Source organism: Oryzias melastigma, linkage group LG11 (genome assembly GCF_002922805.2).
Source record: "Oryzias melastigma strain HK-1 linkage group LG11, ASM292280v2, whole genome shotgun sequence".
Taxonomy (NCBI): Eukaryota; Metazoa; Chordata; class Actinopteri; order Beloniformes; family Adrianichthyidae; genus Oryzias; species Oryzias melastigma.
In genome coordinates this window covers 18,784,863-18,797,116 of record NC_050522.1, presented here as the reverse complement: position 1 = coordinate 18,797,116, position 12,254 = coordinate 18,784,863, and the positions used below count along the sequence as shown (strand labels likewise).

Genomic DNA, 12,254 nt, shown 5'->3' with positions numbered 1-12,254 from the left:
CAGCACGCGCGCGAGCTGTCTCGTGCAGGTTCACTCATCACGAGCGCACGTGCTTCGTTCACGCGCAACTATACGGAACCGGGCGAATTAATTAACTAAGTTCACGTGCAGCTGCTTCACTCACCTGTCCACTGATAAGGATAAGTCACTGAAAGAAGGGAGCCGCGCGTGGACAACCGCTCTAGGAAGACAGCCCGTAACTGATGCAACCGGAGGAGCGCGTGAGCCTTTCAAAATAAGAGTCGAGACTTTGAAAATAAGTCACGGTGGCGTAAATCCCCAGCGGTCCGAGTGTGGAAAAAAAAAATCAAAATATACATTTATCTTTTTAAGTTTTAGTTTCAAGGTTTAATTTTGACGTTTTTACAATATAAATGTTGCATTCTGTTTTATTTTGAAATGACGTGTTCGCAGCATAGGTTGGCAGAGCGAAACGCACAGGTGTGTGTACTGTTACCTTAAACATGTGGTCAAAAAGAAACTGCGGTTATAAAAAGAAGTGTTGCATCAGTTGTGCATGTCTTGACGAGTTCATCTAACAGGAAAACTAAAACAGAACGTCTGCAGTAAGAGTTCTGTTGCTACACAAAATAGAACTTTGGTTTGAAACACTTGCTCTTCTGAGCTTTATTTTGAAATCCAAATTAAAGGATGTCAAACTGAAGGGATTTGAGTTTCTATGCACTTAAATAAACTTTTCAGAAAAAAAAAAACGTTCAAAATTTTAGATTCTTAATTGAAAGATGTTTAGGTCATGAGAGTAAAGACTTTTGCATAATGTCCACCTGACAGTCTCATGAAGACGGAGCTTTTTGTCTGATTTAATTTAAAAATTCATATATATAAATTTTCTCACTCATTTTTAGTTATACATCACATCTTTTTGTTTCCTGGTACCTCCCAACTCTAGTTTCATTGTAATTAACTATTGCAAAGACAAAATGATTCTGAATAGATGGAATCAGATGTCATAACTGTGGACAAAACTGAATACACAGACCAGTCAGACAAGATCCACCACAAAAATGGTAATTTGATCATTTCTGGGAGGATAACTGCTTTTTCCCTGACCTGAAACCTCACACCTGCTTCTGCTTTTGCTATTAAACTCCAAATCTAACGAGAAAAGTTCTTTTCATGAAAGAATCTATGCTAATGTAGATTTTTGAAGATATACTTAAACAAATGTGGAGAATAAAGTTTATTCTCCTCTCCAGCTGCTCCTACTTGGTTATTTCTTGATATGACTAAAGAACAAACTGATCCGTGCAGAACTTCTGCAGAAGCTTTGTGGGGCTCTTCATTGCAGGTTCTGATCCAGCAGAACTCTGCATTGGGCCTTACCATCTTCATGCAAAGACTGGACACACAGGAGCAACACAGACACTTTTTTTAAATAATGAGAGACTTCTTTAATTTTTTAAGAACTGTATTGATTCTCAACATGGTGAAAAAAGCTCAGTCTTTTATCATCAAAACCCTGCAGTCTGTTCCTGAATTAGACTCGAACCATCATCTGAGCAGTTTCTGTAGTCTGAAAGTCTGCTCATCCACTGTACTGTTGCAGGAAACACACAAACCATGCACAACCTCTCAATAAAACATATAAAGACATGAGTAAAGCAGATACAACGCAGTGCTGGACAAGCAGAAGCCTCTGCTCAAATCCGACGATCGTAAGCTGTAACAGCTAAAATATAAAATAGAAAGTCTCCTTCCTGCTGTTTTAGTCTTGCAGGAGACAAAAAAAAGTTTAAGATTAATTCAACAATATTTGAACCACATCTCATACTTAAAACATAATATTAGCGCTTGAATAAAAAAGCAGTGTGAGCACAAGCAAACCAAGCTTTTGTGTGTAAAAGTGCCAAAGCTCTGCTCCTCCGAAATGTCTTATGGCTTTTTTTTTCTCCCTTGTGACTCACGGAGCGATTATTCAAAGTTTGTTTTCTATGTATTGCACTCGGAAACTGTCGACACTCCTAAACACGGCGGTCACACCGGCCCGCTGCAGGCGTCCGGCTGCCACGTGCGCAGGTCCAGCAGGATGTGGTTCAGCTTCTTCATCCACTGATTCCTCTCCTCCTTGGTGTCGGCACTCAGCCAGTTTCTGCAAACAGACGGCAGGGTGAGGTTTGGAGATGGGCGCAGGACGAGGTGTTGCGGAGGTGGCGGCGGCAGCTTACGTGGTGACGCACAGCGCGTCCGTGCACTGACTGACGAGCGTCTCCCTGTCGCCCTCTCTCTGCGGCCGTGCTGTGACCAGCTCAAAGGTGTTGGGCCGGGCACAGAACTCCCGGTTGACCGGTTCCACCCTCTTGCTGGTGCAGCTGGTCAGGTTGATGCGGCCAATGGGGTTCTGAGGAGACATCTCCATCTGTTTGTGCTTTGACCTTTGACCTGCTATTGTTTTTTTTGTTTTTTAGCTTTAGCATTCAATCTCAAGCCCTTTGAATCCTTGAGGGCAAGAGTGTCAAAATCAATCTCACAAGGGGCCAAAACACACCTTCGGTCCCGGGACAATCAGGAGTAAGCTTTATTGAAAACTCGAAAATTAAATTTTTTAAAACCATAACTTTTTAACATAATTATGGACTAGACATATAGCCTTACCTGCAATAACGCTAGTGTGAATGTTGTAAACTGAATTTGACTGCTGAAAACACTGAAGCTGATAGCCAGCTAATAACAGGCTAAATGCTAAATTAGCCTATAAAATTAAGAAAAAAAATGTTGGTTAACCAAAACAGCTAGAATGTAGCTGAAAAAATAGCTAAACTTCAAAATATCTCAAAATACAGAAAAAGCATAAATTAGCCAAAACAGCTAGCATGTAAGTATTAGCCTAACTCTAAAACAGCCTAAAAATGTGAAAAGAAAAACATAAATTAGCCAAAACAGCTAACATGTAGCTGAATTATTAGCTAAGCTCAAAATATCATAAAAAACTAAAAAAAAAAAAAACTAAATTAACCAAAACAGTTAGCAAAGAATATTAGCTAAACTCCAAAACTGCCTAAAAAACAACAAAAAAAACCCTAAATTAGCCAAAACGGCTAGCTTGTAAATATTAGCCCAACTCCAAAACAGCCTAAAAATGTGAAAAGAAAAACCTAAATTAGCCTGAACTGCTAGCATGAAGCTGAAATATTAGCTAAACTCCAAAATATCCTTAAAAATGGAACAAGGCCCAGATTAGCCAAAACAGCTAGCGAGTAAATATTAGCCTACCTCTAAAACACCCTAAAAAACTTAAAAAGAAAACCTTAAATTAGCTGAAGCAGCAAGCATGTTATATTAGCTAAACTCCAAAACTGCCTGAAAAACAACAGAAAAGCCTAAATTAGCAACAAAAAAAAATAACATGAAGCTAAAATATTAGCCTAACTCCAAAAGAGTCCAGAAAACTATCAGAATGCTAATTTTTAAAACTTTAAAACCACAACTTTTTTTTTAGACATAATTAGAAATAATAAAAATGCAGGAAAACTTGAATTACTTCCAATATTTTTACTTTCCATAAAAACATATTTTGTCAAAATTATACAATCTAGAAATTAGCACAAGATAACATCGGACCATTAATAACAATAAAATAAAATGATCTGGAGGGCCGGATATAATTACCTGGAGGGCCGGATGCGGCCCCCGGGCCTTGACTTTGACATGTGCTTCAGGGCATCTCTGAGATCTCCTAACCATATAACACCCCCCATCAAACTGGACAGTCTAGCCCCGCCTCCATTTTATCATCCAGTTAAACCCGCTCAGAACCCCAGAAGAGACTGAAGAACAAGATGGGAGGGGTTGGTAGCTCACCTTTCTCTTTTCGTCGTCCGGGTACGTCCAGTAGGAGATGCAGTACCCCGACAGGACACACCACCTCCTGTGCCAGGCGCCGAACCCGCTCACGTCTTCAAACATTGTCTTTTGGAGCACAAAAGCAGAGACGGTCAAACTCCACCCGAGCCGAGAGCGACAGCGATCGGTTTTGACGATTGCCTGCTTACCAGGAAGCCCCTCTCCTCCACCTTGGAGCCCACTTCACACTGCAGCTTCAGGTAGATGTGGCCCTCCAGGGGGCACAGGAAGGGAACCTTTAACCAAAAGTGAACATCAGCAGGAGCTCCGACATCTTTGAAGCTACAAGGACCGTAAGAAGCAAGAGCATCCGTACCTTCTCAAGAGGAAACTTGTTTTTCCCGATGGAGGACAGGGTGAGCGTGTGCGATCCCACCAGGACAAAGTTGCTGGTGCGAACCGCGTTGGGGCCTCCTGGACTCGCCATGACTGCAGACGCACAAAGGTTCAAACATTAATCTGGCTGTCAGCAGGTTCTCCCCACAAACTGCTCAGCAGGCATTCATACTCTGATCTTTGACTTTGATCTTTGGCTCCTTCTGTTGATTCCTGTCCAAATACTTAATTTATTTCCCTTTTCTTGTCATAAAAATAAATTGAAAAAACGTAAAATTCCCTCAAAAATCAGTAAAGTATCCATCCATGCCCATCATAAACGTTTTGAGAGTTCAGTGACCTTCAAACTTCATTGTTTGAAAATGATAAAACAGCCTCTACTCTGCTTTAAAAAGATTTTTTTTTAAAATTAAACATTCAATTTTTTATTTATAGCCTTTAATTTAATATATATTTCAATCTGTTTTCATCCAATGGATCATTTATTCAGTTATTTTAAGCAGTTCTAGCAGAATTTGTAAATCTTCTGCTATTAGATTTTTTTATGATCTTTTTTATTTTTCTCTCTTTAGAAAGTTTAGCTTCAATCAGATTTAAAGATTATCACATTCACAGGAGTTTCACAGAAATGATTCTTTTTCTCTTAAGTTTAGAGACCCAGAGACTCATCCATACCTGGTGTGTTTGCGCTTTTCTGTAAGAGAAGATCAGAGGAGCAGATTAGCAGACGGAAAGTAGACGCTTTTTAAAGCTGCTGGGAAAACGGGGAAAAAAAACTCACCGTGATGGCGAGGAACCTCTTTGGAGTGATGGCCTGTGAGACGAGGACAGCAAAAGTTAAAGAAGGAAACCATCATTGATAGATGCACACTCGTCACTATATTCTTCGTGGTTCTTCCAGGAGTGACCCGTTTAAAACCAGCCCGCTGACCCACCAGTGAGGAGCAGAAACAAACGCTTCATACCGACAAACACAACCTGTGGGCCTCATGAACCTGCCTCCACATCATCTGGACGGACACACACCAGCAAACCTTCAAACATGACTAACGGAACCTCAGCCGGGTCAGAAACAGAACTTCTGAGTCACCTTAGACTTGTTGGGTTTCTTCTTCTTATCACTGCAGACCTCGTGATTCTGCACCTGCAGGGAGAACCAGATCAGTGTCAGTTCCGTCTGACTAACGTTCATCAACTATGACAGAGAGCCTCTCACCAGACAGTAAACCTGCAGCTGGATTTGAAAGTCGCTGCTGACGTCGGATCTGAAAGCAGAAGGTTTCATGGTCGGTGGGGGGGTGGTCTGAGCGTGTGCAGGTGAAAGGTCAGCCCCACACTTACATGCTGAACTTGGTGGGGAAGGTGAGCGTGTCTCCACTGAGGCCGCGGTGCGTGCTGGCCAGAGGAGTGGCCACGGTGTCTTCCGCCCCAGCACGGATCAGGATGAAGAAGGAGTGTTTTTTGGACTCTGGAGCAGCAAAGAGAAACATTAGGACTTCAGGAGCTTAATGAAGCTCAGAGAGCAGGGTTCCTACAAGTTTATTCAAGTTAAATTCAAGACTAGGCCATATATCTCAACAAGTACAACCAATTTAGCAGTTTTATTCCCATTTTTATTAATTTATCAATTTCTGATCAAAACTATAGCCTCTTATCTTGTTTGTGGTCTGTGTCATGATGTTTTAGAGCTCTTCTTTTATCAAACCAACTGATGTTTTATTACATCATTTAACCAAAATAATCTTAGTTGAAAACATTTTACATTTTTAACATGACATGTGAAACAGAAAACTTTCAAGCAGCACAATTTTTAAGCCTCAGATATCAAAATTCAAGACTTTTTAATGTATCGTTCCCAAATTCCTAAATTCAATGCTTTTAAGACTTAAGACCCCGCGGGAACCCTGGAGAGCCTTCAGATCTGTGCCCAAACCTGGTCTGTTAGCAGTGGAGCAAACAAAGTCGGCCTTTAGGGGGAGCCGCAGCTCCTGGAGGGTGATGGCGCCCTTGGAGGCGGACGCGGCGCCCTGTTCTGGAGCTTTCTTCTGTCCTGTTGGATCTGCTTTCAGACGCTCCAGCTCTGACTTTAAGGCCTCCCTCTTCTCCGCTAAGAAACACAATCAGCAAACAGTTTAACATCGACGTCCTTATAGAAACAAGAAGACAACATTCAGAATTTCTGGATAATCTTTAGAACCGACCAACAAGAAGGACCTCCAGAGCTACACTCTCCTAAACTAAAAAAAAGAGAAGTTCCTCCAGAATAACCAAAGCATCAACCAGCTGCTGAATCTTCAAGCAACTTTGTTCCTTTCTGCTCTGAGGATGAAGCTGAAGAACTCACTGGCGACCAGCAGCAGCCTCTCTGCTTCGGCCTCCACCTGCGATCCTTTGCCGTGCTCCTCGTCGGTGCAGCAGTTGAGGGCCTGGCTGGCCTGGTGGATCACCGTCTGCTGAAGGTTCACCTCACTGGTCAGAATCTACGGACGAGACACATCCAGGAAGATGTGGTTCAGTTGGAAGCGCGTGACGCCGCCCACCAGCTAGCAAAGATTTGGGATGTCAGACCTTCATCTTCTGCCTGACGCTGAAGGCAGTGGACCCCCGAGGCTCGTCTGCGCTCTCTGTGACATTCTCCTTCCTGACGATCACCTGCTTCAGGTGAGGCCGCTCCGCCTCCTTCACCCTGGTGGACCTGTAGGCATCGATGCTGACAGAGACAAAAGAGGAGCTTTGAGGAAGGAGGTTCCATCCGAAGGAGAGTGCGAACACAAAGGCAGCGAATCTCACCTGTAGGGCAGTTTGAGGTCTTCCTCTGAAGGCTCTGTGCTGCTGGAGGAGGTTGCTGGTTTCGCTCCTCCTCTCTGGAACTTGCTGGGTCTGCAGGGGTTCTCTGGGGGGTTGTTCTTCACCAGGAAGGAGTTGGCTGGCGTGGACGTCTGCACGAGGAGATGAAGACAACGCTGCACAGCTGCTCTTTACAAACCCCACAGACAGACAGACGGAGGCGGGTCCTACCATGACTTTACTCTCCGGACTCTTCACCACGGCTGCCACCGTCTCTGCCAGGGGGATGAGGAGGGACATGGAGGAGATATTCAAAGGATCTTCCTCCTCCTCCTCCTCATCGTCACTCTGCTCCAACACGCCATTGAAGAGGTCGTTGATGACTGCAGAGTTAATGGACTGGTCCACGTTCATCTCCGTCTCTGTAATCACCTCCTCTTCCTCCTCTTTTGGAGTTTCATCACTCTTCTCTTCAACTTTCTTCTCTGCAGCGTTGATGATTTGTTTCAGGGGGCTGGATGTTGAGGCTGGGGGGCTGTCCATCAAAGCAGGACCTGCTACAGACACAGCAATGTGCTTTTGTTGGTTAATTAGAAAAAGGTTTCATCAAAGTAAACAAACTTTTATTAAAACAGAGTGTTTGTCTATATTTGCTGACTGGCTGCTCTCCTGCATCATCACAGGATATTTAGATTCTTTCCAAAAACTGAAAACTAAACTGGAGACCGGTCAGTTCACCGGGTAACCACTAGGGGGCTCCCTACACCAGACAATCCCTTCATCTCAATAGAAAACTGTCCAATTTTAGAACAGAAATAACAATTCCAAACTGCAGCTCCAAAGCTTCTTTTTAAATTCCATTATATTTGGGGAACTTTTTAAAGACGTATTTGATTTATTTTATATTTACAGACAAAATGCAGGACCGGGTCTCCGTTTTGAGACCTTCTCTCAGCCTGAACCAGCATCAGCTGACCTTAAAACCTACTTAACGTGATGACTTACCTGGAGAGGTGCGCTTTGGGGATTGTGGCTCCTCATTGGACGGGGCTTTGACTTCATTCTGAGGCTGCGCTGCCGTGACGTCACTCTCCACTCGCTGGTCAGGCTCCTGCAGAGCAGAGTTGTGTCAGCATGCTTCACAAATTTGACTTCACCGCTGACAGTCAGCTGGTCTGTTCTGGCTCTGAGCGGGTCCACCACCAACCTTGATGGCCGTCTCTGTTTCCTTTTCAGTCTTGCTTTTCCAAATGTTGGTTCCCTTCTGGAAGCGACTGCGAATCTGAGCCAGCTCAGACTCTCTCTCCTGAAAGCACAGAGCATCACATTTATCTTTAGGAGCTCAGATCAGATTTTTAGACTTTCCAGCAGATTCTACGGTAAATAAACCCACCAGTTTCTGCCGCAAGGTGAGGTCGGCCGTAGCCGTGCTGGCGCTCTGAGCAGCCATGAGCCTCTCCTGGAGCAGTTTGGTGCTCGGTGAGCCTGTTGAAGGTCCAGCAGGAGCTCGGGGCTGCAGGGGGACTTTGGCAGGAGTGGTCTGATGCATACGCTCATGACATCTCTCCCCAAAGCGCTCCAGGAAAGACTTCACACCTTTGAGCGTTGAAGGACTAGCATTGAGTTTATCCTTTCACAACCAAACCCCTGAATACCCATGAAGCTGCTTTCACTTACCAGGAGTTCCAGCAGGAAGCTTCTCCTGATGGGCTGTCGAGCCAGAAGAGGGTTTGTCATGAAGGGGAGTGAAGGTGTTGAGACCTCTGGAGGGGATCTGGTTCTTCAGGGGGCTCTGTGGTACTGATGCTGAGGAGGAACAGCCGCTGTGTGTAGTTGATGTGGAGGCTGCTCCCCGAGTAGAGCTCTTCAGGGGACTTTGTGCTGGCTGAAGTGTGGGTTTTGGTGGAGGGAAGTCTGCCTTTTGAGAACTTGGAAGAATCACTCGATTGGGCTTGACTGGAGACTGAACATCCCCCTGAAATAAACAGCTTTGTTGTCTTGAAAACAGCCAACATTTGCAAAAAATATATATGCTGCACATGCTCAGTATGAAAATGCATGATCCAAGATGCATGCGAGGAAAAATTGAATATTGAAATGGAAAAAGATAAGGAACAAAACAAACTTATGACCACATTTCAAGTGAATTAAAGAAAATTGGATTTGAATGTCACTTGCTTTCACTATCATAAAAAGGCCAGAGTTTACAATCAGATCAGATAAGAAAAAAAAAAACAACATTCCCAAGTGGCAACTTGTAAACATTAGAAAAAATTGGGGCTCAATTGGTCCACACAATATTTAAAATAGAAAGGAATAAACCAGCAGAGAACAGCAGTTATTAAATGTAGTGATCCCTATATGAAAAGCAGCACTTAAATGGAGAACTCATTTAATTTACAAACGTTTTGTGTTGTTTAATCTAAAGCTGTTGGTGCAATCCTGTTCTTAGAGGGTTCTTTGTTCCAAAAGAGCCTCACTGTTGCGGTGAAAACATCCTTCTGAAGAGTCATTATCTAACAGGCCAACAGGCTAACATTTGAACAAAACTGGAATGTTTCACAGCTTCACATTTGAGGGGGTGCCTGATGCCATCATGGAGGACTCGTTCAAATCTGCTTAAAAAGGTTCATTTTGTTAAAACTGAAATTAAGGAGTGCTCTTTCTGGGATATTTTGTTACCTGAAACTGTTTAGATAAATAAAAACTTGAATTTGCAGTTCATTTTTCTTAAGTTTTTATGTAAAAGCTTTAGCTTTATAGTTTTATTTTAAGTGAGACAAAGCTGATTCAACAGTTGAGATTAACTTCTGGATAATGAGACTCCAGGAAGTTTGGATTCAGACTTTTATTCAAAATGGTCAATTTCTCAATAAAAGCTCCTACCTGCTTGAAGTTGGACTTTTCTGTGGCGCTCACGGCAACGGTTGGTTTGCTCAGGTTCACGGTAGCATTTGGTTTGCCGAGGTTCGCACCAACATTTGGTTTGTTGGAGTTCACGGCAGCTGCTGGCTTCTCCCGGGGGACGTTGACGTGACTCAGATCATCTTCCCAGGACCCGATGGTGGCCGCCAGGTTGGCCAGCCTGCCCCTCCGCCCCACAGCCATGTCCGAAGAGGGGGCTGGAGCAGCAGGAGGTGCAACTTCACCGTCCCTCTTCACCAGCAACACAGGTGTGCAGTCTGCATCGGCGATGCCTGCAAATGTGGTGGTTTTGTGTAACTGAACTAAGACATTTGGAGAAATTGACGGAGTCTGCAGTGATTTCAGCAGAACCTGACCGAGAGCATCCTCACCATCCCAACACTTTCTCTGTTCTGCCAACTGCTGCAGTCGCGATTTCATGCCTCCAGCAGGAGCTGCATCTTCCTCCATTCTTTGATGAACTGAACCCGTAGCCTCCACGTGAGCCTCTCTGCTGCTCGAAAGATCAGGAGGAGCAGGCGTCTTCTCCGACTCCGGCTGCTTCAGAGGTTCAGACTGGACCGCAGGCCGAGCTGCAGCCTTCTCCAGGGAATACCGAATCCCAGCAGGACCTATGGGGGGTTTCTTGTCTGTGGGAGGATCTGGGAGCTCAGGAGCTCCAGCTCGTGGAACCACCGGCTCTCGATTCTCCTCATTGACTGAAGGTTGAGCATTTTCCTCAGAGCACCTTCGCTTTGAAGGGGAGGGCTTGGACGAAACCTGCACAACTGGAAGGTAAAAGACAGTAAAACTTCAGCACACATACTGCTTGAATAATTCTTCCAACGCACGGACATACCTGTTTCAGGGACGGCCACGCTGATGCTGATGTTCTTGGTGTCGGTCAGAGGCTCCCGGGGTCTTTTGACCATCTGTCTGCTGGCAGCAGTCGGCCTCTCGGCCAGTTTTTTCTGCAGGTTCTCCCTGCGAGCTCGAGTCCGCTCCAGTAGTTTCTGGTTTAACAAATCATAATTTATTGTCAAAAAAAATAATAAAATGATCTGTGTAAGAGAAGCAGCGAAAGGCTTTCCCAAAGAAAATGTTGGGTTAAAAAAAGTAAATGTGAATTAAACATTTCCGAAATTCTTTAAATGCTTTTCAATAATTGCACACACGACTGTCAGTCCATAACACAGAATGATGGAAAACTGCAGGATTCATCCTAAAACAATCTGATTACTATCAGGGTTAACACATCCTTGTTGATCATAAAAAACAAACAACAAATGCAGAGTTTTAAAAAGCAAGAAATAATTGATATTTTTTGGAATTTAGGAAGTAAATTAACAAACAATTGATTATCATCTGTATAAATAATATAGAAAACAGATTTCTTTATTAATCAGATTTCTCATAAAGTCCTCAAATTGGATTATTATAAGGTTATGAGGGCCTGTAAACTGTGGAAGCATTTATGCTTACAGTCTGACAGTCTCTTATCCAGATAAGGAGCCGCTCTCTCCTCCTCCACACCATCCTGCCACAGACTCTGATTTACTGTACGAGCTCCAACACATCCCTCCTTCTGAGGTCCAACCCCCCCACCGCCAACACAGTTCCTCTTAGTGGTGTGGAAAAGCTGACTTCACCCGCAGCAGCAGCAGCATTCTTCAGGAATGAGCCCCGCCTAGGGTTTGAAATGCCAAAGTCTCCAGGCCAGTTCCATGATAACTACCACACAGCCCCCCACGTTCAGCGGGGATTTTAGATTACAGCTCCATATTTAGATTTACTTCATATGTATCCATATTTAACTTAATTTTTTGGGGAAAAAAGAAAACGAAGGGGAAAAACAATGACCTGAGAGGCTAAAACATGTCAGCCATTTTTGCTCTGACTCAGCTTTCTTATATAAGCGAATATTTCCCCGCGTTTATTTTAATATAGGTAAGCAGAAAACAAAAAACAAAAAAATTAAATTAAATGGTTCAAAAAAAAAAGTAGTAAATTCAACATAAAATGTAATGTAGCTAGTATTAGCAGTAGGTCAGTAGCTTAACTTACCTCAGTAAACGGGTCCATTTTTGGCAGTAGACCTCGCTTGAAAATGTTTTTTCTTTCTTTCAAACAAAGTATTTCTTAATAAAATCTTGCACAGAAGCACAGACTGTCCCCACGCTCCTTGCGTCTCTCTCCGTCACTGCTGCTCTTCTGTTCAAAACAACGTCTGTTCAAATTTGAATTTCAGCGCTGCGGTCACTGCGCAGGCGCTGACTGTTGAGGCGCGCTTCGGGACCAATCACAGCGCTGATCTGAGGAGTGCTGGTCGATCAGCCAATCACTGAGGAGGTAAATATAAAAAATAA

At 43.7% G+C, this 12,254-nt stretch overlaps 2 protein-coding genes across 4 annotated transcripts in view; both read right to left on the bottom strand.

Moving 5' to 3' along the window:
* The window catches only part of asns (asparagine synthetase), a 5,399-nt gene extending 5,058 nt beyond the window's left edge, over window positions 1–341 (bottom strand). Inside the window, exon 1 of the mRNA XM_036214220.1 lies at window positions 125–341. The gene's annotated coding sequence lies outside the window, so the exon portion shown is untranslated. The remainder of the gene's footprint in view (window positions 1–124) is intronic.
* Window positions 342–1,411: 1,070 nt separating this feature from the next.
* anln (anillin, actin binding protein) lies at window positions 1,412–12,254 on the bottom strand. 3 transcript variants are annotated; one of them, XM_024295583.2, is made up of 24 exons: window positions 11,953–12,254; window positions 10,748–10,901; window positions 10,281–10,676; window positions 9,871–10,181; window positions 8,662–8,959; window positions 8,378–8,580; window positions 8,192–8,290; window positions 7,990–8,095; window positions 7,216–7,538; window positions 6,988–7,136; window positions 6,766–6,907; window positions 6,542–6,677; window positions 6,131–6,304; window positions 5,539–5,665; window positions 5,414–5,462; window positions 5,288–5,341; window positions 5,163–5,207; window positions 4,979–5,011; window positions 4,873–4,891; window positions 4,178–4,290; window positions 4,011–4,097; window positions 3,820–3,927; window positions 2,187–2,359; window positions 1,412–2,110 (listed from the first exon to the last, which is right to left on the bottom strand). In XM_024295583.2, the coding sequence occupies exons 1-24, from the start codon at window positions 11,968–11,970 to the stop codon at window positions 1,996–1,998; spliced, it is 3,432 nt and encodes a 1,143-aa protein (XP_024151351.1). In that variant the 5' UTR covers window positions 11,971–12,254; the 3' UTR covers window positions 1,412–1,995. The 3 variants fall into 3 exon arrangements, with proteins under 3 accessions (XP_024151351.1, XP_024151342.1, XP_024151360.1); XM_024295574.2 differs by having other exon boundaries at window positions 7,216–7,541; window positions 11,953–12,253; XM_024295592.2 differs by lacking the exon at window positions 5,163–5,207 and having other exon boundaries at window positions 7,216–7,541; window positions 11,953–12,252.

Bases quoted from the DNA above. Each gene is read 5' to 3' on its own strand.
- anln (XM_024295574.2), bottom strand. The intron at 5,666-6,130 runs GTTTGGGCACAG...TTGCTGCTCCAG, and splicing joins CTCCACTGCTAACAGACCAG to AGTCCAAAAAACACTCCTTC. The intron at 2,360-3,819 runs GTGAGCTACCAA...ATGTCTCCTCAG, and splicing joins CGGACGACGAAAAGAGAAAG to AACCCCATTGGCCGCATCAA.